The 26,162-nt window shown below is 28.5% G+C and overlaps 5 protein-coding genes across 27 annotated transcripts in view; 2 read left to right on the top strand and 3 right to left on the bottom strand.

The window, feature by feature from the left end:
* Window positions 1-5,987, top strand: part of LOC119669086 (ribose-phosphate pyrophosphokinase 2) — a 27,125-nt gene extending 21,138 nt beyond the window's left edge. For all 11 annotated transcript variants that reach the window (XM_038078850.1, XM_038078856.1, XM_038078851.1 and 8 more), the window contains 5 exons: window positions 651-749; window positions 4,541-4,665; window positions 4,860-5,058; window positions 5,126-5,260; window positions 5,335-5,987. In XM_038078850.1, the coding sequence (XP_037934778.1) occupies window positions 651-749; window positions 4,541-4,665; window positions 4,860-5,058; window positions 5,126-5,260; window positions 5,335-5,427 (651 nt within the window). In that variant the 3' untranslated portion in view covers window positions 5,428-5,987. The remainder of the gene's footprint in view (window positions 1-650; window positions 750-4,540; window positions 4,666-4,859; window positions 5,059-5,125; window positions 5,261-5,334) is intronic.
* LOC119669087 (sperm flagellar protein 1) lies at window positions 3,613-4,449 on the bottom strand. The gene has a single exon (XM_038078862.1). The coding sequence runs from the start codon at window positions 4,394-4,396 to the stop codon at window positions 3,710-3,712; it is 687 nt and encodes a 228-aa protein (XP_037934790.1). The 5' UTR covers window positions 4,397-4,449; the 3' UTR covers window positions 3,613-3,709.
* A 2,191-nt stretch (window positions 5,988-8,178) lies between the features above and the next one.
* Window positions 8,179-9,955, bottom strand: LOC119670611 (tubulin alpha-4 chain). Its single transcript, XM_038080943.1, has 2 exons — window positions 9,810-9,955; window positions 8,179-9,679 (listed from the first exon to the last, which is right to left on the bottom strand). The coding sequence occupies exons 1-2, from the start codon at window positions 9,810-9,812 to the stop codon at window positions 8,282-8,284; spliced, it is 1,401 nt and encodes a 466-aa protein (XP_037936871.1). The 5' UTR covers window positions 9,813-9,955; the 3' UTR covers window positions 8,179-8,281.
* Window positions 9,956-11,406: 1,451 nt separating this feature from the next.
* Window positions 11,407-12,925, bottom strand: LOC119672443 (metallophosphoesterase domain-containing protein 1). Of its 7 annotated transcripts, none has more exons than XM_038083492.1 (4): window positions 12,826-12,925; window positions 12,160-12,549; window positions 11,845-12,098; window positions 11,407-11,776 (listed from the first exon to the last, which is right to left on the bottom strand). In XM_038083492.1, the coding sequence occupies exons 2-4, from the start codon at window positions 12,528-12,530 to the stop codon at window positions 11,502-11,504; spliced, it is 900 nt and encodes a 299-aa protein (XP_037939420.1). In that variant the 5' UTR covers window positions 12,531-12,549; window positions 12,826-12,925; the 3' UTR covers window positions 11,407-11,501. The 7 variants fall into 7 exon arrangements, with proteins under 7 accessions (XP_037939420.1, XP_037939424.1, XP_037939419.1 ...); XM_038083496.1 differs by having other exon boundaries at window positions 12,782-12,900; XM_038083491.1 differs by having other exon boundaries at window positions 12,742-12,833.
* Window positions 12,926-14,541: 1,616 nt separating this feature from the next.
* The window catches only part of LOC119665680 (protein furry), a 95,094-nt gene continuing 83,473 nt past the window's right edge, over window positions 14,542-26,162 (top strand). For 5 of the 7 annotated variants that reach the window (XM_038074910.1, XM_038074925.1, XM_038074930.1 and 2 more), the window contains exons 1-2: window positions 14,543-14,764; window positions 24,699-26,113. In XM_038074910.1, the coding sequence (XP_037930838.1) occupies window positions 14,704-14,764; window positions 24,699-26,113 (1,476 nt within the window). In that variant the 5' untranslated portion in view covers window positions 14,543-14,703. Of the gene's footprint in view, window positions 14,765-20,064; window positions 20,207-24,698; window positions 26,114-26,162 lie in introns of those variants that run through there. The other 2 variants (XM_038074918.1, XM_038074922.1) reach the window with 2 other exon arrangements.

Genomic DNA, 26,162 nt, shown 5'->3' on the forward strand with positions numbered 1-26,162 from the left:
AATAATAATTATAAATAAACAAAACTTATAGATATAATTTCTAATCGCTACACGTTCACGATCGAACAACATGACCTATTGAGGGGCTCGTATCACAGTATAAATATTCGAATTTTTTTGAGTAATTATTATATTACGGTTCCTATTCTTTTTCTTTTGTAGTATATATTAAATGTATTTCATATGGTTTTGTAATTACAATGTCAGAATATGTATGTAATAAAAAATATTGATTGATTTTAAACAAATGAAAAAATATATGGTCTGAGAAGAAAAAAGATTCAGATTCCACAAAAATGTTCGTATATATAGTTGTTTTATATTTGCTTCTGCATTATCACTTAAATTTTACTAACACCCTGTATTTAATATTCATTGTGTAAAATAATCTTTAACTATGTATACGAGTATATACATATATATTACGTATATTATATATTATGAATTTGTATTATTATGTATATTTCATTATTAATTGGTCAGTCGGGTTCCATCGTCTTTATGATGTACGGTTAGTGCGCAGTTACTCTGTTTTAAAGTTTTGTTTGTTTTGATTTGTAAATTTCATAAGATCGCATAAAAATCCATTTATTAAATAAATAATCAGATATTTTCATATTCCTAATTTATTATTTTCCTTCTTTCTCTAGAGTCGTGCTCCAATCTCGGCGAAATTGGTAGCAAATATGCTATCAGTGGCCGGTGCAGATCACATAATAACCATGGATTTACATGCTTCACAAATTCAGGTAAATAAATTTTGTTTTAATTATTATTAATTAATAATAAATAAATTACAATAGTTACGACTTTACTTTATTTATCTTCTTAAAGGCTTGTGTGAAACTAAACAAAAACCAATGAACAATTATTTATTTTGTGCAACACAAGCCTTTAACAACATAAATAATAATTGTGATGATTACAATACTTATAACAATTAGAGCAAGTATAATTATATGTAATTGGCTATTTATATTGATTTTTCGGCACAATTAAATGAAGGTTTAAAATGCAAACCTAAAATACTCTATGCCTGTTTGTTCACATTTGTATTATTTCTCGTAAATGTACTAAAGGTTTGTGAAAGAAAAATCAACAGAGATGGAAGTTCCAGTCTTCAATAAAATCAAAATAGACTCGTACTTCACTTAATTCCTGGACATCTCTATACACTATATTCCAAACACTCCAACGATATTGATATAACCCGGATTTCTCCTAGAGCGGTAGTAGAGAACCTAGTTTGCAAAACAACAACTAAAAGATCGATTTCTGACACCTCTGATGTTTTTTGGACATTACGTGTGCCATAAGTATATTATACAAATGAGAATTGTGGAAGTGTTTTTCTATAGCAAAACAATCATTAATAACATCAGATTCAATATGATTGTGTAATTGGCCATTTTCGGCTTGGTCTTCTGTATTACATATGGTTTATATAGTATTGTACATACAATCTATGAAGTTTCTAACTATACCATTTTCTAATAAGTTGGTTATGTTAATTTAAACCTTGTAATTGAACATATACGATTGGTATGTTATTTTAATATATTTGGTACATAAAACCATTTCTACATGTAAAGTAAAGTATAGTAGCAAAATTTTATGCAAAATATAGTTGCAACCAATTTTATTTTGTAGGAAATGCAATCCCATTGCCGATTAAAAATACGAAAAGTAATACATCATGCAATAATATTAAATTTAATATATTAATTCTAATTAACTACATTGTATAGTTGTTAAATATCAGTTAAAAAAAATCATCACAAACAAAATTGAAAAACCTAAAATATGAATAAAATACAAAATCCTCAACATAATTTTCCTAAGTAATTAAATGATACATTTAAAATGTATTAAAAATGTGCAAATATGTTGCTTGTTGTTTTGTATATAGTTTTTGCATTAACATAGTTGCTTGTTTGCTTATACTCCATAATTTGAATGTACACATTTTGCAGACAAAGCCAAAAATAGAATAACAATTTGAGAAAAAAAAGGAATAATTTTGCCAACTTAATTCGGACCAAGTTGGCAAAATTAATGATTTAAGCATGATTAAATCAGTATTAATACTTTATTTATGCCTGTTAAATAATCACTAAAAGTTTCGCTTGCAAATGTCTGTAGAAAACGCTTATATAAACATTCTATTGTTTAAAGTTATTGCTTCTGGTTATATGGTTATAACCATAATGTATAACACGTACGTGAAGTTTGACACTAGTTGCGAAACAACTGGCAGTCTACTTAATCTACACATTCCACTGCTCCAAGAGTCCCTTTGACTCTTTTCCTCCATTTCTTACGAGGTAAATAAATAAAAACTATTGAGTGTTAAAAAGACTATTTCTTTTACGAATAAACTTGAACTTTTATTATTTATTGGAAATTTTTTTTCTAAGTAAACTTTCCCATAGACTTTCAGAATATAAAGGGACAACGATTCAACACTATCGAAGGTTTAAGGCCAAATGTTTTATTTGTTTTATTTTTCAAATTTACTTCGTAATGTTAATTTGTTTGCAAGACAAATATCTAAAACGCATTAAAATTGAAATACATTTGTACTTAAAAATTTGCTAACTTAGTGGTAAAAATATAAGAGAAAAACAGATTTATGTGCGTGTGGTGGTCACGACATTTTCGATCCGAAATAAGAGAATTTATTTATTTTTTATCTAGACCGCGTAGACTAAACAAACTTTTTTGTTTATTTATAATATATATGTAATGTAATAAAATCTCAAATATAATGTCTTCTAATTTACTGTCGCAAAAATGTTTAGATGCGTTCCCAAATAACAACAAAAACCCTTAATAATACAGTGTTCATTATTTATTATTTTTCAAAGCGGGTTTGTTTATTTGTTCTGTTACTAATTGAGTTTAATTCAGTCGTGGACTCGATCGAATCTTTAGAGTCATGTCAATAATTTTAAGTATTTTTTTATGACAACATTTTAACACTAAAAAAGACACTTTTAATTAAGAAATACATAAGTCCATATTTGGTTAATGGTATTTGAGGGTTTTCGGGTTAGGCTAATGCCCCTATGCACTGCGACCAGTTTGATCTATTGTGCACAAGTCCATATTTAATAATATAGCAGATATTATAAAAATTTCTTATTGATCATTCAAAAAATCAGAATTACTACAACTCATCATATATCCATCCCTATGTTAATGGTCAAAATTATTTTAAACTATTTTTTTTTTCATCGGCTTACTCCGCATTTGTAGAAACGTGGTAAAAATAAGTGTTACGCTGCAATCAATTTTTGTATTAAAAAAAAATAATACACCATTTTAAATTAATTCCGTCATATCATCCAGCAGTAATATAGTAGGTGGTTGATTTGTGCATGATCGCATTAGAGTTTATCAAATAACATTAAATGGCATCAAATTGTGTTGGTCGATGATCATCGAATTAAAGCCGATGAGAATATTGATGCGGTGTTCGAACAGTTTTCGTAAAATAAATGATTTTTCTGAATAATATTTTTTTAAATCGGGGATCAATAGGTTTTAAAATTTTTGTGCCTCATTTCAAAACATAAACAAGTTTTTAACGTATAATTTTCGATTTATTAAAAATTTAAACAAACATTAATTTTCATCTTAAATAACCGAAGACACATTACAAATAGTATGAATTAGTCCTAAATTTATTAATGTTCATCATTTCGAACTACATTTCTGTAACCATATTTAGTGATTGTAATTTTTCGAGTTGTTCGTTAAGTTGATTAATACGTTCATTTCTCAATTTTAATAGATTCTCTAAATGTGCAATCTTTTGGTATGCTGCTGCCAAATATGCCTTATTAGTGTTTAAATCAGTAGCGACTTCCTCATATATAGAATAGAGGATCATTTTTTGCGGTACTTGTACGACTAAATCACCAACTTGTTTGTTTACAATTACCATCATAACGTCATCGTTCCGGCGCCATTCCTCTTCTTGTGGAGTAGGTTTGGCTTCCTTCTCGAGCTTTTCCTTTTCCATTAACATAACCTCAAAGAGCACTGTATCAATTACGCCTGGCTCTGCCTTAGCTAATTTTTCCATAATCGATTTGGTTAACATTATACGAAGTTTGGAAAATACTTTTTTGTTCATTGTTTCCCAATTATTTAATTTGGATTGGAAACCGTTGCGTGAGGGGTAATTGTGCAAATCAATTTGTTTTGGTACAATGCGTTTAAATAGTTTAGCCATCAGTACTGCGTCGGAAAAATCACGACTCAGTTTTTGAGTAGTGATTTCATGGTTGCGTAACCATTGTCTCAACTTAATATATTCTTCCGGTTGTAGCCGCAAACCAGTATCAATTACAAACTCAGACATCTCACTTTTAAAGCTATCTTGACTCATTTTGAATTAAACTAAGTTCAAGTGAACTATTTTTATTCTTAATATTTATTTTAAAATAAATAAAACTACTTTTATAAATATTTTTTTTTAATATTACATGTAAGAACTTTGAAATAATTCAAAGCTTGCTTTTTGAATTTCTAGGGTTTCTTCGATATACCAGTGGATAATTTGTATGCAGAACCAGCAGTTTTAAAGTGGATTAAAGAAAACATTCCAGAATGGAAAAATTCAATTATAGTATCTCCCGATGCAGGTGGTGCTAAGCGGTAAGTTAACTAAAATTTGGAACTTTGTTTGAACTTTGTCAAAACTACTTATGCAAGAATATAGAGTTATATCTAAAAGTTTTTATTATAATACGAAAGAATTAAAAGAATTTCGTCTTAACAGCTTTTACAATTCTTTTAATTTGTTTGTTCGTTTGTTCGTTTGTTATATATGGAATTGATTTATTTTTCAGCGTAACGTCGATCGCTGATCGTCTCAATGTAGAGTTTGCCTTGATTCACAAAGAGCGAAAGAAGGCAAATGAGGTGGCATCTATGGTACTTGTGGGTGATGTAAAGGATAAAATTGCCATTTTAGTTGATGACATGGCTGATACATGCGGAACAATTGTACATGCTGCTGATCGGCTTGTAGAAGCAGGCGCTCTCAAGGTGAGAGTGAAGTTTCCTAATATGTGTCGTATAAAAAAAGTTAAATTATTGTAATTCTATCGTTTAGGTTTATGCCATACTGACACATGGTATTTTCTCAGGACCGGCGATATCGCGTATTAATAACGCCTGTTTTGAGGCTGTTGTAGTAACAAACACTATACCACAGGATGGACACATGAGAGATTGTCCCAAAGTACAGGTTAGTACAAAACATATTTGAATGGATTTTAATTATTAACTATTGTTTTTATTAATTTTTCATATTTTTTTCAGTGTATTGATGTTTCAATGATGTTTGCTGAAGCGGTTAGGAGAACACACAATGGCGAGAGTGTCTCGTATCTTTTCTCAAATGTTCCATACTAGATGTCAATAGATTGCCATTGCTACCTTATAACATTGAACTTCAAGATAAATTTTATTTTATTAAAGTTAATCATTATTACCGAAATTAATTACAGCGTTATAACCACTATTTTATTTTTACAACAAATTTATTACTTTCAAAAATATATTAAGTTGATGAAATCAAAATAGAAAAACTACAATGAAAATTAAATAATTAGATTAAGTAAATCTGGAATCTGGCTTTACGGGGGAGTAAAATATTTATTTTAGTTGATACATTTGACGACTTGTTATAAATCATGCAAATATTTAATGCAGTTTTTTCATAAAAATTTATTGATATTATGAAATCTGTTAAAAAAAGTAAATTATTTTAAAATATCTTTTAATTAGTTTTGTAAAATGAAACTCTATTTATTGCAAGAAGCCATTTTCCATATGCAAAAATTCTATTGTAAGAAGCATGAACAGAAACATATTATATTAGTAATATTAAGAATAACAACAAAACACAAAAGAACATTAAGTGAACACAAGCAAATTTAAGTAAATAAGAAAAATAAAAAAACTAAAGAAAACACCTAATAGTATTTATTATATAATATTGATTAGTAGATTGAATGCTAATAATAAGCCGATGTTTTAAATTTGAAGCTTCGGTTTACAGATGAGTGTTAAGAAAAACTAGTGTAAGAGCCATATTTTATTCACCTCGTTTACCCAGTGAAATGCTGATCCGAAACTTGAAACTACTTGAAACGTGAAGGACTAGATCCAATAAATTTTAGTTGTCAGCTGTTACTTGAAAGCTTTAGTAAAAAATATTTCTAAAATATCTATATACAATGGTGGACATGAGTATTTTGACAAAACGCAAAGCAATGTACAATTGCGTGCCTCTCTTTACTCGTAGAAGTAACGTTATCTATTAAACTTTCAATAGAAAACTGCTATTTATAGCTATAAGAGAACAAAAGATCGCATTGATAAACTAATCCGTTTATTTGCTATAACATGTTATGTGAGAGACTATGCATTTTTGGCTGGACAAAAGTATTTTGACATTGCATTGTTTTGGTTTTTATTTGTGTCGCGTTTGATAAATACAGCTATTTGCAATTTGTAAAGTTGGCTAATCTAATCTGAATCCCGTTTTTTTTTAATTTCATTCATTTTTCGCTTTTTCTTATTTAAAATATGGTTAAAACACGTGAACTAAGCCAAATCCAGCGTAACGAAATGGTAATAAAGTACAGCGCAGGTTTATCGGTACAAAGTATTAGCCAATTTACTAAAAAATCAATAAGCATAAACTAACAAATTCAATAAGTAATTTAGCAAGAGCAGGTAAACCACGCAAGACTACACCAAGGCAGGATCGCATAATCCTTGGAAAATTTAAGGAAGTTATCTTAATTACACCAAAGCCAGTATCAATTGAAGTTAACAATGAGTACCTTATGTCAATAAATCATAAAACCATTGAAAGACGGTTGAAACAGGCTAACTTTGCTACTTATGTACCCCGCGTAATATCTTTTATTACGCCAAAAAATAAGATCAAGCATTTGGCATTTGCCAAATTATTTGTTCACAAGCCTCAATCTTTTTAGGAACAAACTTTGTGTACTGATATAAGTACATTTGAGTATCATGGGTTGCAGAATACCCAAAAATATACTGCAGAATAATCAAAATTATCGACAAAAAGTAAGACCAGTATGCGAACGGATACCACATGGTGGAGGCCCTGTAATGTTTTGGGGATATGTTTGCTTTAACGAGATCAGTGATTTGATACCAATCGATGGTACAATGAATAAAGACAATTATTCACACATCCTGAACGACCGCGCATTTACTTTCGGTGATCGGCTCATTGGACATGACTTTATCCTGCAACAGGATAATGCTACATTCCACAAGCTCAAAATGATCACAAATTTTCTAAGGGACTTTGATGTAAATACACTAGATTGGTCACCCCAAAGTCCGGATCTAAATATAATAGAGAATATGTGGGCTTATATAAAACGAAAGAGAAGTCCAAGTATAACAAGCAGGATTTTGGAAGGATATTTCCTTAGAAATGCCTTATAATTCAGTAAAATCGCTTCCTGGACGTTTGCAGAAGGTAATAGACGCCAAAGGAGGGTTTATTTTTTATTAATTTTTCTTTTATTCTTAAAAGTTTCTGAAATTATTTCAACTTTCTTACAAATAATATATTGTCAAAATACTTTTGTCCTCTTAAATTTTGAAGTTTGAAGTTTTATTTTTATTTTCTAAACTTTAATATGGAATTCAATAATTTTGTTGTTTTTATGACCATAACACACTACTGTTATACACATATTTTTTTTATATTTTTTGGATAAATAAATTATAGTTAATCACACAAAATATACGATTTCTTTTAATGTCAAAATACTTATATACACCATTGTATATATGTACACATCTATATCTTACTACACGCAATAAAATGCTGAGTAAATTTCCAATCCTACCTACATACCTAATACAATTGATTTATCTCTTCAATCGAAAACATTGTTTGTCTAGTATTTATACATCACATATCTCCATCAAACGACGAACAGTTTTATAAATCTAATAACTAATTATTAACATAATTGATATTACATTGTAGTAAATCATAGCAAATAAAATTATAAAATTTAAATCAACTTTACCTTCAATTTTATAAAAATTATAATATTGTATTGCCAATATAATTTTTTTAATACAACAAAAAAAATGCGATTCTTAAGAGAAAAGTTAATATGCATTTTATTTTTATGCTAATAGTATATAACATGAATTCAAAATATACCAAAAGACGAACACTAAAAATATTTGTGAATCATTTTTAAAAATCATACTCTTCTTCACCATCTTCTTCACCATGTTCATCGGAACCAACTTCTATAAAATCTCGTTCAAGGACAGCTAAGTCTTCTCTTGCTTCAGTAAATTCACCTTCTTCCATACCCTCACCCACATACCAATGTACAAAAGCACGCTTCTTAAACATCAAATCAAATTTGTAACTTAAATTGCAAAAAGCTACAGCAATGGCGGTGGTATTGGACAGCATACAACAAGCTCGAGAAGTCTGTGCCAAGTCGCCATCAGGCACAAAACCAGGTTTCTCATAGTTAATGCCAATTTTAAAGCCAGTCGGACACCAATCAACGAACTGTATATGACGTTTAGATTTAATAGCGGAAACGGCGGCATTTACGTCTTTTGGCACAACATCGCCACGATACAGCATGCAACATGCCATGTACTTCCCTGCGCGTGGATCGCATTTAACCATCATATTACTCGATTCGAAGCAAGCATTTGTTAGTGTAGTAATGGCGTGCTGCTCATGGGAAGCTCGGGCTGCAGACATGAGAGGTGCATAAGCCACAAGTGGAAAATGTATACGCGGATATGGCACCAAATTGGTTTGAAACTCATTTAAATCAACATTCATGGAACCACTAAATCTCAACGAGGCAGTAGTCGAACTAACAATTTGTGCGATTAAACGGTTTAGATTGCGATAATCGGGTCGATCGACATTTAAGCTATTTTTGCAAATTTCATATATGGCTTCGTTGTCAACCATAAAGACGCAATCAGAGTGTTCAAGTGTAGAATGCGTAGTCAATAAGGCGTTATATGGCTCCACAACCGCAGTTGATACTTTTGGGGCAGGGTATACTGCAAAGTCAAGCTTACATTTTTTATTATAATCCGTACTTAGACGTTCCATCAGCAACGAAGTAAATCCGGAACCTGTCCCGCCGCCGAGACTGTGGAAAATTAAAAATCCCTGCAGTCCATCACATTGTTCAGCAATTTTTTGTATACGAGTTGTTACATTATCAATAACTTCTTTACCAATAGAGTAGTGACCACGTGCATAATTATTTGCAGCATCCTCTTTGCCAGAAATCAATTGTTCTGGATGATACAGATGACGTAAAGCTCCGTTACGCACATCATCAATGACACTTGGCTCCAAATCAACAAATATAGAACGTGGTACTTGCTTCCCAGAGCCAGTCTCTGAGAAAAATGTACGCGCATCATTCGTTGAATTCGAGGCACCTTCACTGCCCACCACGCCTGCACTGCCACCACTATCCAATATTTCCTCTTTAGTTTTTACTGAGCCATCTGCATTAATACCATGCTCCAACAAATAAAGTTCCCAACAGGCATTACCGATTTGTATGCCACCTTGACCAATCTGAATCGATATGACTTCGCGCTAGAAAATTTAAAACAAAAATGGTGAGTTTTTTCATAGTTTACAGTTACTTCAATGTTTTCGTCTTGCTTATTGCTTATGGTTTTTCATATGCTTTCAGCAAAAATTATCTAATAAATTTCATGCTTACCATTTTTAATTAAATAAAAGTAGCAATCTTTTAGCAAAAAAGAAAAAATGTTCTTTATTTTTTTAAAAAGAAAATTTAAGCGGCCACTAATGGAGAAGTCACGAAAGCACTTGCACCGGCGATGATGAACAGTATCTTTGAGTGAGTTTACGAGAGTAAATTTGATAGTAACATCCGTTATAATTGAAAAGCTCTGCCATAAGCACAATTTCCATAATCTCTTATAAACCTACAACTCAGAACTTCCAATAAATTGAAGTGTTCGTTTTTTTAACATTTTTATTTTGATCATTTCTACAAAAATTTTCAACAATAAAAATATATTTAATTTAGATTTTTGGTTTTAATGTTATTAACTGCCTGTTTTATATTAAATCATTTTTTCAATCCAATTCCAATTTTTAAGCGTCTGTTTTTTTAATTTAAATCTAATGCATTCGTTTTAAGGCAGTTTTTTAGTATTTCAGATTTTTTAAACTGATTATCGTTATTTTATTGATGTAATAAAGCAAGAATATTGCTTGTAAAAAATACTATTGCATTACAAAATTATAAAATTATCATAAAAATAATTAATGTCTATTTTACAAATATACATAATGCAAAGAAGCAATGCATTTAAATCGTAAATTAAATTAAAATATAATTATAATACATTAAAACGGTATTATAATAGATCATCGGATATTTTGTGCTTTTCAAATATCTTTTACAAATATGACTAAACAAAAAACTATACCTTACTCTTACTTAAACTATTTAGACTATAAGACATGACTATACAAGATGGTCTAACTGTTACCGTTTGTGTGAAATAGCACACAAAATGATGAAATCCTATCATTTTGTTTAATTTTAACTGAATTTATTTTTCAGACAAAAGTTAACAAGGAAGATAACAAGTTGTTTGAATAAGCTTTAAAAGTAAATTTTAAAAAAATTAAAGCCATTTATTTAATTTTAATTTTGCTAGGTATTTTATGAGAAATAAATCAAAAAAATCTTACACAAACAGCTATAATTAAAATGAATATATATATACAATAATATTGAAATTTGTATGAGGCAAATTTTATATTTTGAAAATATATTTTTATTTCGAATGAGGCATACTAGAAATGTTTCTAACAGACTAATGCTAAATCAGTAAGCGTATCAGACACAGAAACTAAATCTTTCATTAGTAGTTTATTTTTTGAAAATTAACTTGAAGACATCGTTTAACAAGTTATACTCTAAAACGTGTCTATGACAATGGAGAGCAGAATAAAAGTTAAGCGCAAATAGTGTGTATTTATAATAATTAATTGAAAAATCTTAAATGTTGATAATAAATAATAAAAAATAATCAATTATATAACTTAACTTTTTTTAATTTAAACTAAAGTTAAAACTATACTAATTAAAGTTTTTATATTACAGTAAAAAATATTAAATTATTTCTGATATCGTTATAAAGAAAATATAACAAAATAATTAACACGTAAAGAAAAAACTATTTTAAATTTAAAACAGATAAAAACTAAATAATTTAATATTTTAAAATAAATAATATTGTTATTGTTTTAAGCAAATTAAATATTTTAAAAAATTCGAGTATCATAAAAATGATTAAAATATAAAAAATCACAAAATTCGTTACAAATTCACCATTGTTGTGAGCAAACATATTGCATGGATATAAAACAAGTTCTATATCTTACGCATGCCAGGAGGCAGTGTAACATCAAACACTATGGGCGGATTATTAGGTATATAGTTAATGTCACAAGTAGAGGCGTTAACATATATAATTCGACCATCAGAGGTGATACCATAGCCTTCGTGTACATGACCGAAAACATGATATTTGGGTCTAACACGCTTTTGTACGGTAGTCAATAGTTCGACACAACCTGCCCGCACACCAGAACAGCATAGATCTCCATGACCAACTGGTGGTGTATGTGTAATCAATATATCGATGCCTTTAAAAACATAAAAAAAAACTATTTTTATTACTATACTTATATGAATATATCTAATGCTCTATTACCTTCAGGTATTAGATCCCATTTGTCTAAGCAAGCACGTCCTCGTGGTACATTGAATGCCCATTTGCAAAATTCGGGTTGCCAAGGACTACCATATATACGCACTCCATAAATATCAAGCATTTCGTCTTCCAAGTAAATACAATTGGTCAGTATGTCCCGAATATTTTGAGTTTGTATTGCGCTCTCAATATTTTCTTTGGCATTTCCTAAAGTAGGTAAGTCGTCTAGTACAGATAAACCTGTCAGTTTTGTGCTGTAATTAAAAAAATACTCACTTTTATGGGTATACTTTTACATGCCTTATACCTTCTTACCGATCCGTGCTGTTTTTATTTTGAAATGGGTGCGTAAAAGTTTTATCAAAGCTTAATTCGTGGTTTCCTGCGATAACAACTTTGTGCTTATGAGGCAATGTACCCAACCATTTATTGAATTCCACAACTTCTTCTAATTGGCCACATTTTGTGAAATCACCAGCATGTATAAAAATATCTCCTTCTGGTATCTCAAACTTTATGTAAGGAGTCAAACTATGAGTGTCACTCATGGCAACTACGCGTGCTTTGTTAAATGCAACATTAACTTGCGGCGGCTTCATTGTAACTTTGATAACGCGTTGATTCTTAGATATCTCCTTCCATGCGGCAGTCGGGTCATTAGTTAGTGGATGTATGGGGATTTCCATTATGTTGCTTCATAAACAACTAAAATAATAATAACATAAATAAAAAAAAATATAAATATATATTTATGATAAGATAATTTGATTCATACTGCTACACAACTTATTCACAAATTGATAAGTTAATTCCCAACATCAACTATAACACAATTATATTTGAATCTATTTTAAAACTAATTACAGCAAAGGTTCAAATTAAGTACATGACTATTACTGTTCTTTTAAATATCTGTATCTATTTTGGTAACGAGTACTTGTTTCAAAATAGATTCACTACAATTAAGTTTTATCCACATACAACGAGCCGCTTTTAACACAACTGTGAATTATACAGGAATTGAATTTTATAACAAATCAGTTTGCGAAAAATCAACAAATATGAATCAATGCTATCGATTACTTTCGATATCTGGTTCATGACACAGTGTTACCTTCAAACAGTTTTCATAAAACTTAAAATTAAGTACTGATGTTAATATAATTCGAATAATTTAATATTCGAAGACTGATACTAATTAGCATGGAACTTCAGTTATATACATTTAGACTTCCGTATCAACAAACCATACATGAACTAATATTAATTATTCAACTTACTCATATCCGGATGTATGGTAATGCATTGCCACTGGCATTGGTAAGTTCACAATAGATGGTATTGCGTAGCCATTATTTTTTTCAGGAATAAAAAAGCATATGAAGAAGATATTAAGCAATATTATTAGAAATTATTTAACACATCATCGTTACAATGTTTAATATACAAAACTAACTTAATTGTTTAAAATATAACATTTATATAAATGTAAGTATTGCTAGTAGTTCTTTACATACAATAAGAATTATATTTAATACTATTTAATGAGAAATAATGATGTTTATATAAAATTAATTTAATTCAGTGTTTTAGTTTTAATATTAGCATGCATTTAGCATTTAAATTTAATGAATATGTTCATTTAATTGTGCTAGAATTATATTTTTATTATAGTATGTATCCACTGCTTACTTAATAAGTTTAACATACCAGGTAAATTTCATTAACCATACAAAAAGCTTTCGTGCTTTTCAGCTTACTTAAAAATAAAGCAACCAAAATTAGACCAAAAATGTAGAATTCAAATCTTAAAAATAAATTTCCCATAAGGGAAATTACCAAAATTTGTATCAATTTTTGATCAAATATTGCTTGCATTTTTCTAAAGAAACAGAAGCTTTCTTAGAACTTTTAAAAAACTTTTTGACACATTTAAGCTCTTTTATATCCAATAAGTAATTTATATCAATGGAAAGGGAAATGGAAGACTAAATTAAAGAAAATTAGACCAAAAATGTCGAATGCAACATTGTAAAATATATTTTCCAAAAAGGGTTATAAGTATATAAATGAGTACACATCATATATATAAATTGATTTTATTCAATATCAGATATTATTAAAAAAAAATACGCATTTTAGTTGAATATCAGGAAAGAAAATGAATAAGGTTATTATTAATATTTTCCGAAGCATTACACGTTGCTTTCTGTATGCACCTATTGCTGTATTCATGTTGTAAACAATTTCAGAAACAATAAATAATCTTAATCTTATAATACAATTTGTTTTTCAAATACCTGCAACTCTGAAAACTTAACGAACGTCAGAAACAATGTCTATATTTTTTTATTTTACATTTTTTTTCTTCGTAACAAGATTGTTTACGAATAACAAAGCACAAGCAATAAACAGTTTTATTATTCTTATTATCTTATTATTTATTTAAAGAAAATGATTGTTTCTAACTTGAAATTAAATGTTAAAACAAAAAAATGAATAGATGCGTTATTCATTTTACATAAAATATTTAGAATTTATATATTTATGAACTCACAAAGTGTGATGTAAAATTTTGTTTACATTTGTTGCGGCACAGCTGTTTCTCTTTGGAATTCAGCTGTTTTTTATTTATCTATTATTTTACTTTGAGTTTCTTATCCGCCCAAGTCTGACAAGGTAAACGTCAACATGGTGAAATAAGATGGCTACGCAACTTTCACATAGTTCGTAGAAAATTTTGTTGATAAAATTTTTCTTTTGTAGAAATGTAGTATATTTAATTCAAAGTCTGAAGTGTAATGAATATTTTGGTATAAAATTCAATTGACGAAGTTATTTAATATAAACAGAACTAATATGGATAATTTAGATGAATTTCCCGATAGTGCACAACTTCAGCAAGTGGAAGAAAAAATTGGTAATTAAAAATTATATTGCTTTTTCTATACATTTTTTATAGATAACTATAATGCAAATATATTAACTAATGCAATCAAAAAATGCGTTGATTGCAGTTTTAATGTTTTTGTTTCAAGCCAAAAATAATGAACTCAATTGTTGGTTTTGTTTTTTCTTTATTTAAAAATTTTTAAATAAATTTACATGGGGTTTTAATTACAAAACTTATTAGTTTTTGAAGCTAAATTAAATACAAGTGCAAATGATTGAAATACTACCTCATCTCACCACCACCTGCTGATTTGATGTTGCTGCTAATACTGTCCTTTTACTGATGGTCTCTATGCATTGGGCGACTGCTCTCATTTTAGTTCCTGTTAAGAAACATTTTGTTGTTTCAGCAATGATAATCTCTCTCAAGATTACGTTAATGAAGTAATTAATTGGGACTTATAACGTAAAAGGATTTAGAGTGATGACACGAAAACTGACAGTGCACTCTAAGTAGAATCATAATCACCAAATTCATTTAGAATGAATTAATCGTCAGACCTGAAAGAGAGTATAATTTCTATAATTTAAAATAAAAAAAGTTGTTTTTGTTGCATTTCTCTACTAGGTATTGCATTAAATATCATTATTTTCCTCAAATATAGGTAATATGTGTGAACTTGTGAGTAACTTCTAAAAGAAATTTAAATTAGCGTATACTTAAATCTTAAAATCTGCATCAGGTGTATTTGTAAGCTGTGATGCTTGAGAACATTTTCTGAATTTTTTTAGAAGGTTAATAATATTTAAATAATTTTAATTCCCTTATTATTAAATATGTAGTTAATAATTAATTATAATATAAGAGCTTAATAAATTTAAGCAGTACTGTCGACAGTAAATAACAAAATTAAACTTTCTAACATATGATGAATATAGATTTTGGTTAGTTCCATTTGCATATATTAATTAATTTTTTGTTAAAAGGTATTGCGGATTTCTCAACGCCGCAAATTATACTATCTGAAATTATTGTAAGAGTATAATATTAGTTATGATATAACGCTTGTAATTTATATATAGATAAAGATATAGAAATATTTTGTATTTTTTTAATGTGGCTGGTATATAAGCCATATTGTGATATTTAAGAACCCTTATTGTGACATCTCAATCTGTTTTGGGTTGAGAAAAATTGCTCTGAACTTGTATCTTATGAGTGCAGAGACAACATGTAAAAGACAAATGTAATAATAATAAAACAAATGCTTCAGTTAGTAGTCAAACGCTATCAGTTTTTTACTTATATGTCAACTGTGATACTGCTACTATCCACTGTAAGCAGTTTTCAACGTTATTCCGCACTTGCATAAATTATCATTAAATTTTTTTGTTATTTTAAAGTTGCGTTTTAGATTCATCGAGTAACGTCTAAGCTGTGCACGGCCGCAAGTTCAGTGGACTCGATTGATGTGTCACGGTAACGACGAGTGTTATCAATATTGTCAACGGGTGAATCCTGTTCTGGCCAAGTTTCCTAAGTATTTATTTTTAAAGTATTTTAATTTAATTATTGCTTTTGTTTTTGTTATTTTTTGCTACTACTTATCTAAACATTGTGATTGTTGTGTTTTGATTTTCATTTTTAAAATATTTTTAAATTTACGTTGCAATTATTTCTAATTATTATATTCAGATTAGGAGTTTGGGTGTGGCTTTGCGTATTACATTGACCTTGTTTAGCATTAAATTGTTTATTAAACACAAATGGCATTTTCCAAAAGGAAAATAACATCAATAAGCCCGTTTTTATAAATATTCAAATATTTTAAATATCCTTATCATCATTCATGACATTGATTTGAGTTTGATATCTTATTCAGTATTGCATTTCACAATTGTTGATGTAGCTAAGTTGTAAAGAATTTGTATTATCTAAAATTTATTTAAGAAAAGTATTGTTCAAATTTAAGGAAATTTGGCAATAGCTAATAGCTTACTCAATTCTTTTAATTGTTTTACGGTTAAAAATATTAAAAATGTAACTCAAAAATTTTCGTTTTAACTGTGAGTCATTAACTTCATTCGATCTTAGGAAATGAGTATGGAAAAGAATCTGTGATCGCACGTTTTTGTACATTTGTGATTCGTTATCCATATAAAATGACTTGCCACATTAACTTCGATTTTTTTTATTTTTAACGTTTTTCGGATTATAAACAGATTACTCGGTTTTTATTATTGTCCTAAATTTGATTTGATTTGGAAACTTAGTTTCTCGAATCACATTATCTTTATTTATTCTGATTCGTGATTCGTTATCCATATAAAATGACTTACCACATTAACTTCGATTTTTTTTATTTTTAACGTTTTTCGGATTATAAACAGATTACTCGGTTTTTATTATTGTCCTAAATTTGATTTGATTTGGAAACTTAGTTTCTCGAATCACATTATCTTTATTTATTCTTTAGGAAATAGTGAAGTTTTGTTTGATTACCAACATCTTTTGATAGAATTAATTGTATATAAAATAATAGATTTTTTTTTAGTTGAAACAAACTAAAATGAATTTGTTTTGTTAATTATCTTTTCTATTAAAACGACTATTTTTAATATTGTAATGTAAATATATTTTTACAGTTATTCAAATTTACAGTTATTATTTATTTACAAGAAAATAATCATTTAAGTCAGTTTAATAATTTAATTTGTCCGCAACATAATTACAATGTAAATAATGGTCGAAAATGAAAGTTCATTTGTGTACTATTTTACTTTGCATGCAAGGCTTTTTCTAATTAATGTTTTTTTGTTTTAATTAAATTACATACGCATGTGTGTGTCTGAAAAAATATTAACAACAAAAATTTTTAATTTCTTTTCAATTCAATATTTAAATTGATTGCGGACTTAGCCGCTAAGCTCTTAATTTTTTCCAAAATGACCATTTTATCAATTGACATATATTTTGTTTATACATAAACTTATTTTTGTTAATATCATTGTTGTATTTGTGATTATTTATGTATTCGAGTTATCTCTGTCACCCAATTACAATTAGAACAGGGTCATAAAAGCATAAAAATGATGTAAAAATGAAAATGTGAAGTGTTTGCCATTTTAATTTTGGCTTGTCAATTCACTAGTTGTTATGACAATTACTAATTATTTTTGTTTTATTTACTTATTTTTTATAAATTTACATATACATATATAGATGTAGTCAATTTTCCACTTTTCTGTATTTGTGCGCCGTAAAACGTGTTTAGTATTTAGTATTGTTTCTCTGTTGAGTTTATTTATTAGTTTTGGCATTAAATGTCACCATTTTCTTATTACACACATTTGTTTATATTCAGTATTTAGGTTTAGTTTATATTATTTTATTCTATTTCAAATGCGTTACAGTAGTTTGCATTATGGAGTAGAAAGTTTTTTATGAACTTTTTTGAAGTTCATTCAATCATGTTTCGTGTTTTTGTTTTGTGTAAAGTCGCGCGCGCAAGATTGGTTTAATTGTGTATGTGAATGTGTACGAGTCACAGTTAAAAGTTACATTTGCATTATTTACGATATACTTTCGTCAATGAATTTTGTTGTTGCGTAGTTTTACAAACTGTTTTAACACATTTCAACGTAATAAAATGCTTCCGGGGGGTAGTGTAATTTTGCGCTGTTATTTTTTTTGATAGTATTTCTGCTGATGTATATTTATTTGGGTTTACATAGCCCCAATGTGTGCGTTGTGTGGTATGAGTAATAAACTTCTTTTACTGCACTGCTTTACGCTGTGTAGCTTCTTTTTGACTGACTGATTATACCGAGTTGAGCTGTCCTGAATTTTGTCGTGTGTGCGTTTATTAGTTTTTGTTAATTTGTTTTTGTTTCTACTATATGAATTTTTGTTCTCTCTCTTAAGTTAATGCTCAAAATTTACCTCAAGCTTTTGTGCTCGCACATCATATTCATATTATTAATAATAATTCTAATTCATTAATTTTTGTTGGTTTTTTGTTCTTGCTGGTTTAGCTTTACTGTTTTCGTTTTCGTTTTCGTTTTTATTTTAATGTTAAATTGTTTTTGTTTTACTCAGCTTTTGTTTTTGTTGTGCTTTTTTTAGGTTTGAATTTATATTTTTTGCGGCAACAGTTCGTGATTAGCTACGGTCGAATTTGCATCTTTCTTTGTAACGTTAAAGAAATTTAAAACTCGCAAAAAATTAAATAATATAATATAAAAACAATTTTGTATATGAAAATTTGAAAAAATCTTTTTGATATTGAGGATTTGTGCTTATTGTTGCAAAATTTCTAATTGAAATATAAATAATCTTGTTTCAAATGTATAAGAAAAGAAACAGTGAAAAGTATCTTTAATTGCTATTTTTTTTTTGTTTTTATGTTATTCAAAGTTCTTTAAATGTTGTCATCAGTTTATATATATGTATTTCATATTTTGTAAATAAAATCTTGCTGATTGTTTTGATTGCTGCGTTGTTGCTGTTGTTGCCTCTATTGCTACAATTTTCTGCTGTTTTAATTTTTGACAATTGCTGTGTTTTTGAAATTTATATTTTTCAGTGAATGCCGCGATTTGAAAATGTACATAATCGAATGCGCGCGTTAATTAACACAATTTGTCTAACTTTTGTTGTTTCATATCATTTATATAATGTGTTTTATAAGTAAAAAATTGAAATTTTGTTGGAAATAATATTGTTGAATTGCAATATCTTAATATCTTGGTATGCAAATATCAAATATAAAACCTTAAAAAACAAACACAAATATATAAAACAAAAACAAATTTAAAATTATTTAAAAAATTGATGTCTGATTATGACGCTTTTGTTGTAGTAGTATTTGTAATTTTAGTATTCAGTTGTATCACACAATCGAACTAGAAATCAAGTGTTCTGTAGATTAGTTTCACAGCAATAACGTCATATTTGATTAAATTTGATTTTTTGTCTTGAAACTATGATTTATGTTTACGTTTTTCTTCACCATAAATAGAAAAAAATTGAAATAGTAGCAACAAACTACAAAGTAAACAACAAAAAACGGCACAAAAAAATCAAAAATTGAAAGATTCTGATAATTTAATTATAGATAATTTAATTACAAGTGAAAAAACAATTCGCAATTAAAAATAATAAAAAAAAATTAATTGCTAGCAGCAAATCGAAAAAGTGATTCATAAAAATTGTATTTACAAACGTTTAAAATAAAACAAACTGTTTTTTCTTAATTATTTATTAATAATATTTACCTGCTTTTAATTCTCACGTATTTGTTGCCGTCAGTGAACGCCAGTGAGAAGAAAGATATTATTATTTTAAGTCCTCAGAGCTTCGAACTTTGACTTATTGCAATTTATCGCCATTCGTCGTGTGAATATTTCGCGAGTTTATGCTCCTTTTTGATGTTATGGAATTTCCAATGGACACAAAAAAAGCTAAAAGGTTCGTTTGCAATTTGAAACTTTTATTAAACAAATTTATAAACAGTTCTTGAATGGAGTAACGAAAAGGATATACATATATATCAATATTGATAAACTGAAAACATTAAGTAGAGACAGAAAAATTCAAAATGTTTTTTGATCGTATGAGACAAAAATGCTATTTAGTAACAAAAAATTTCTATAGTAATTTTACAAACTAAATTTTTAGAACTTAGTTTGTTAGCACAACGTACCTTAGTGCTAACAAATTGACATGAAATTGACATATAAACCACTCCAACGAGGAACAAATCGAAACAATTGTTATTCCAACAAAATCAATTATGACATATACAAGTGAATAATTAGAATATTAATAGAAGATAATCTTAATAAATGAATATGTAGAAAACAGTAGAATTAGATATTTAACTTGAAGCAGATTAAAACAACTGCCCATAGAACCTAACACTAAGATTATTCTAAAGATTGTTTGCCACAACAGTGCTTAGTGCAACTTTTTTATTAACATAATTATATTGCAGTGTTCTAATCTCGAGGGCGTTGCATTGTCTTAAACAGTTAGAACATTTTTGCTTGTTTAAAACCATATCAGAACCAAAAATAAAAAATTAAATGTAGTTTTTTATCAGCGAAATTTTATTTGAATGACACATCATTTTTAGCACATTTTCACTATTTTTTCATTAAATATATATTAAAGCTTTCGTATTTAACATAAATAAAAGTTTTTATTTAAATATTTGAAAAAATGTTGAACCTTTCAAAATCAAACTTTTAATACACATCACACAATCACATAATACACATTCACAAATATACACACATACATAGTCGATAGGCGTAAGCATTATGCAAATTACCTTCCTTCTACTTGTTTATTTGTTTTGTTTGTTTGTTTATTTATTTATTTAGCAGTACTTTAGCGCTTGTTTATGTTTATCTTTTCCCTAATTTTGTTTTATTTACTAATTTTCACACCATTATCACATATTTACACAAATCTACACTCAACAGCAACAGTAGCAGCAACGCCAACGCATTCAAGATCCAATGAATTTGATTTATACTCGCATTCTGCATAATTTTCAACTTAACCTAATTGATTTTTCCTTTTCGCAGCATTTATATAATAAAAAAATAAGCATATTTTGGAATATTTATTTATTAATAAGGACAATTATATCACTTGAGTTATTTTAAAAATCATGTTTGAACATATGAATTCGTTTTGTTTTAAAAAATATGTATATACAAATTTTTAATAATATTTTTACCCAGTGGCGTAACTACATTTTTTAGGCCTATAAGCAAATTCTAACTAAGGGGCCCCTACTAACATCTTTTTATACCCTTTACACGAAAAAGAGTAAAAAGCGTAAGGTTTGACAAGATATTCGTAACGCATTAAAAGAAACGTCGGAAATACCATAAAGTAAATATCAGTATAGTATATACGTACTTTTTCAGTTCAAACTACTTTCTCAGCTTTTGAACTCTTCGAATGAAACTTTACACACATACTTTTCGGAAGCGAACTCTGTTCACCATTTGATTTAATTGAAATTGGACTACTATTTCTTATGGCTGCCACATAAACTTAACAATCGGACATGAAGTTTCTCCGTTTTTAATAAAGGTATTCGAATGAAATTTAGTATATACTGTACTGATATTTGCATAAGACAACGTACAAAATTATATTCAAATGGGTTTAAATCTGGATATAGCTTCCATATAAACTCTCGATTCAGACACATATTTTTCTTAGAAAAACTTTTTTATTTTATAAATAGGTTTAACATTTTATTTGAAGTACATATATATTATGTACTTTAAATTTAAAATTTAAGTATCTTTTATAAAATGCAATATGGAGTCGGTGCAATATGGAGTTATTCCAACAAAAAACGTTTCGTCCCACTTTTGCGAATTTATTAAAAATAAATACAATGAATACCTTAATTTATAATGGGCCCCCCTAAATTCGGGGGCCCGAAAGCGTTGCTTCTAGTCGCTTCCCTGTAGTTACGCCACTGTTTTTACCATTTGTCTTCTATGCGTTGTGTTATATTTTGCTGATTATATATAAAAATCCAGCAAAAAGTTACAAAAACACAAAACTATAAACCAATTAGTATTGTGTATTGTGATATTGTGTATTTTGACATGTAAGACATATGACATATATGCCAAAAAAAAATTTATCTGCAAAACAAAATTATTTAAGCATTGGATAAAAGAATAGGAATTCAGTGTTTATTTTTGCAACTATTGCACATTTTACACATAATACGCAGGTATTTATTAAAGTGTTTCTTAACAAAAATGTCTCATAAGTTAGTATAGATAAGGTCCAATTAAGAAGGTGGACCACATCAAAACCCACTTAAGCACCAATAATGTCCTGTTTGTGGTACCACAGATAAAATGTTGTTTATATACAAGAGCAAGTACACCTCGAAGTACAAGTACAAAGACTAAAGTAGGCATTAGCCGGTCAAGTCTATAAACTTGCCTATGTCCCTAATTTTGAAGGATGACAGCTTTGTCAGGTGGGTGAGAAAAATGGCTCAAACGATATTAAATCTTCTACTAGCCAAAAATGGTCGTTTTTAGCACAATCAATAACAAAATCGAAATTCCGTGCAATCAGAAGAATGATAAAAAATTTTCATAATCAAAGTACCAAATATCTTTATTGTTCAAATTGTGGCCAAAACCTTAATTTAAAAAATTCAAACATTATTGTTGATTATACTTGTGTGTTTTAAATAGTATTTAGCTTGTACCCGGTTTCCTTCAGTATTTCATCGCGTGGATTACTTATTCAATTGGAAATACTTATTCAATTTCTAGTTGGAAAAAATCCAAAGCAATAGCACGAATTTAAACGTTTATTGTGAAGTTAATTACATAAATATAGGAAAAGTAAGAAATAAAAACAAATAAATAAATCGTCACATTTAAATGAACTTGAAAATCCATTCATTGATTTTCATTGTTAGTTTTCTTTTGCTTTATTTCGCCTTAAAAAACTTTGGTTGAATACTTTTACTTTTTGTAATGGAACAATTCTACGTATCGAGCCATCAGTTTCCATGTTTATTTCAAAAATAAAATTAAATGTTATGAATTTTTAATTTGATCAATATGTGATTTATTGATTATGAAAATATTTCAGTTCACAATTGCAAAGACTAACAATTTAAAGCTTTTAGGGAAAGAAACTGATAACGTCACTTTCGACAAATGTCTCATTTATGGTTATGAAACTTTGCTTAACTCAAACAAAGAAGTGTGATGGTGTTTTGACGCCATTCTTTAGTATTATTTTTGTGATAATATTAAAAATTACTATGGCATTAAAAATAATATAGACAATAAGCTGTATATGTTATCATTTTCAGGTGAGTTGAAGGATGTTTGTTGAGTACAAACGCACACAGTCACAGTCATTTAAATTCGTTTGGTTAGAATAACCTGGGGATATTTTGATTGACAGATAGTCTTGAGATTCATAACACTATTATCTTAAAAAAAATATATGTGATGTGGCCAATCAAATGTAATGAAAATCATTGAAATTATGACTATAATTAATAAATAATAATAAATAAATAATAATAAATAAGTAATAATAAATAAATAATAATAAATAATAAATAAATAATAATAAATAAATTTAATAAACAATAAATTGTTTTTTATTTAAAATATTTCAAGAATATCTGTTTAGAAAGCATTTTTAAATGAAAAGTTAGATTTAGTACAATTGTATTTATTCTTATATTTTATAATTAAATATATCAAAGTTTGGTATCTGTATATGATAACTGTTTTACATTATATAAAAATCGTTTCAGTATTCTTAACTTTTCAGTTTCTATATTAATGATATCCAGTTTAGTCATTACATTAAAATACTTCCTATTTTACAAGTTCGAATTTGATATATAGATATATAAAAAACTGGCGAAACTGGGGTAGTAGTTGTAATCAGTACTTTGTTGATGTCAGCGAACGGTAAACGTCCATTGATTAATTTACTGGACTTTCTTTTTCTTAATAGTTGTTACCGCTGTTTTTTAACAGCAATGATATATGTTATTTAATTTGATACATCGAAATAGTAATGCAAAATAAATTAATATGTTAAATTTTAAGTTGACTAGAAGTGACCTGATTTTAATTAGTTTTTAAAATCTGATAAGTCTGATAAGTCTGAACGCTAAATATGATGTTAAGTTATCATTGAAAAGATAATTTTGCATCGCACATATGCAAAAAATTTTTAAAATATTTATGGGCTTCTGAAAAATTTATTAATATCATTAAAGTGTGTATAATTTCTAATACTGACATATAAATTAAAAAATTACATATTAATAATTATCGCCATATGACTCATAATTTTCAAATTTTTCGATAAATTTTTTATGATAAGCTCAATCAAACTTTATTCTATTTAAAAATTTTCGGTTTTATAGGTTCAAGTCCAAGTCAAACAGAAAATGTAGCTGCAATATCCACAAGCCCCAGTGCAACTGTTGCTAATTCGCAAACGAATAGTCCAACAGCTGGCACAGCGCAAACGATATTTGATGATGGTTATCAAATACTGTCAATACACGATAACAGTTATCAGCAAAATATTGCCACAACAATCAACAATACAAACACTAATAGCACCATAACTGGGAACAGCAATAATATTTTTAGCAACATCAGCAATAATACGTCGGTTCATCGTCATTCAATAAACTCAAACGATTACTCATCAACTCCCAAATCTTCACGAATTGATGTTAGCAGCGGCGACACAATTTCACCAGTTAATGTTCCATTTAATGCAGTAAATGATGAAAACTCATTACCACAAAATGTAAACATTGATTGCAGTACACTTAATGAATCACAGATTTTGTTATCGACAGAGATATATGCAGAAAGTGAATGCAGCAATAGCAACATTACAAGCAATTCTTTAAATAATTGCAGCATAAATACTATCAATACTATCAACGGTACAAATAGAAGTTCCAATGTAAATGGGTTAATAGCAGCTTCAACGTCTGTGCCTTCAGTCATAAATAACTCAGTACCGCTTGTTATACCATTGCGTCAAGCACTGCTGCCCTGGGGTACGCATTCGCGCACCTCAATTATAAATATAATGCCTTATACTCAGTCAGATTGTACACAGTCGGTCCAGTGCCTAGGAAACGAAATGAGTACCCTACGACCCGGTGAGATCGTTATGAGAAATCTTTTTAGTGATTTCACAGTACAAGCAGAGAAAAAAATTGAACTGGTTATGCTAGAAAGTGCAGATAAGAATCTTTCTAAACTCCTACAGCGCGGTGAAGATCAGCAGTTCGATCAGCTACTGTCTGCGTTAGGTTCTGTAGCCGAACATTGTCTACCTTCTTTATTGCATACATTACTAGCTTGGCATCGTCGGCAATTGTCAGATGCTGAAATTAAAAATGATCTCAAACGTATGGAGAAGGCTACGCAACCGAAACCTGCCATTGAATTAGAATATCAATTGCAGCGTCGTGAGGCTGCCGTTGAATTTATATTTTGTTTAGCACTTATTGAAATACTAAAGCAATTGCCGTTTCATCCTGGACACGAAGATCTTATTCGCAATATTGAAAATTTGGCTTTTAAGCATTTTAAGTATAAGGAAGGTTTACAAAATAATCCCAATGCACATAACATACATATGATTGCTGATTTGTATGCCGAAGTAATTGGCGTACTAGCACAAAGCAGATTTTCCTCTGTGCGTAAAAGATTCATGAGCGAATTAAAAGACTTACGAGCAAAAGAACCATCGCCAACAACAACTCAAAGTATCATAAGTTTATTAATGGGCATGAAATTTTTTAGAGTTAAAGTAAGTATAATAATTTGAAATGTTCCAATAAAGACGTTTCGATAGTTTT

This window comes from Teleopsis dalmanni, chromosome 1, assembly GCF_002237135.1.
Source record: "Teleopsis dalmanni isolate 2A chromosome 1, ASM223713v2, whole genome shotgun sequence".
NCBI lineage: Eukaryota > Metazoa > Arthropoda > Insecta > Diptera > Diopsidae > Teleopsis > Teleopsis dalmanni.

Excerpts from the sequence above, each read along its gene's own strand:
- LOC119672443 (XM_038083492.1), bottom strand. The coding sequence starts at position 12,530 with ATGGAAATCCCCATACATCCACTAACTAATGACCCGACTGCCGCATGG. Across the intron at positions 12,099-12,159 it reads AATAAAAACAGCACGGATCG|CACAAAACTGACAGGTTTAT; the intron begins GTAAGAAGGTAT and ends TTTTAATTACAG. Across the intron at positions 11,777-11,844 it reads ATGGGATCTAATACCTGAAG|GCATCGATATATTGATTACA; the intron begins GTAATAGAGCAT and ends ATGTTTTTAAAG.
- LOC119669087 (XM_038078862.1), bottom strand. The coding sequence starts at position 4,396 with ATGAGTCAAGATAGCTTTAAAAGTGAGATGTCTGAGTTTGTAATTGAT.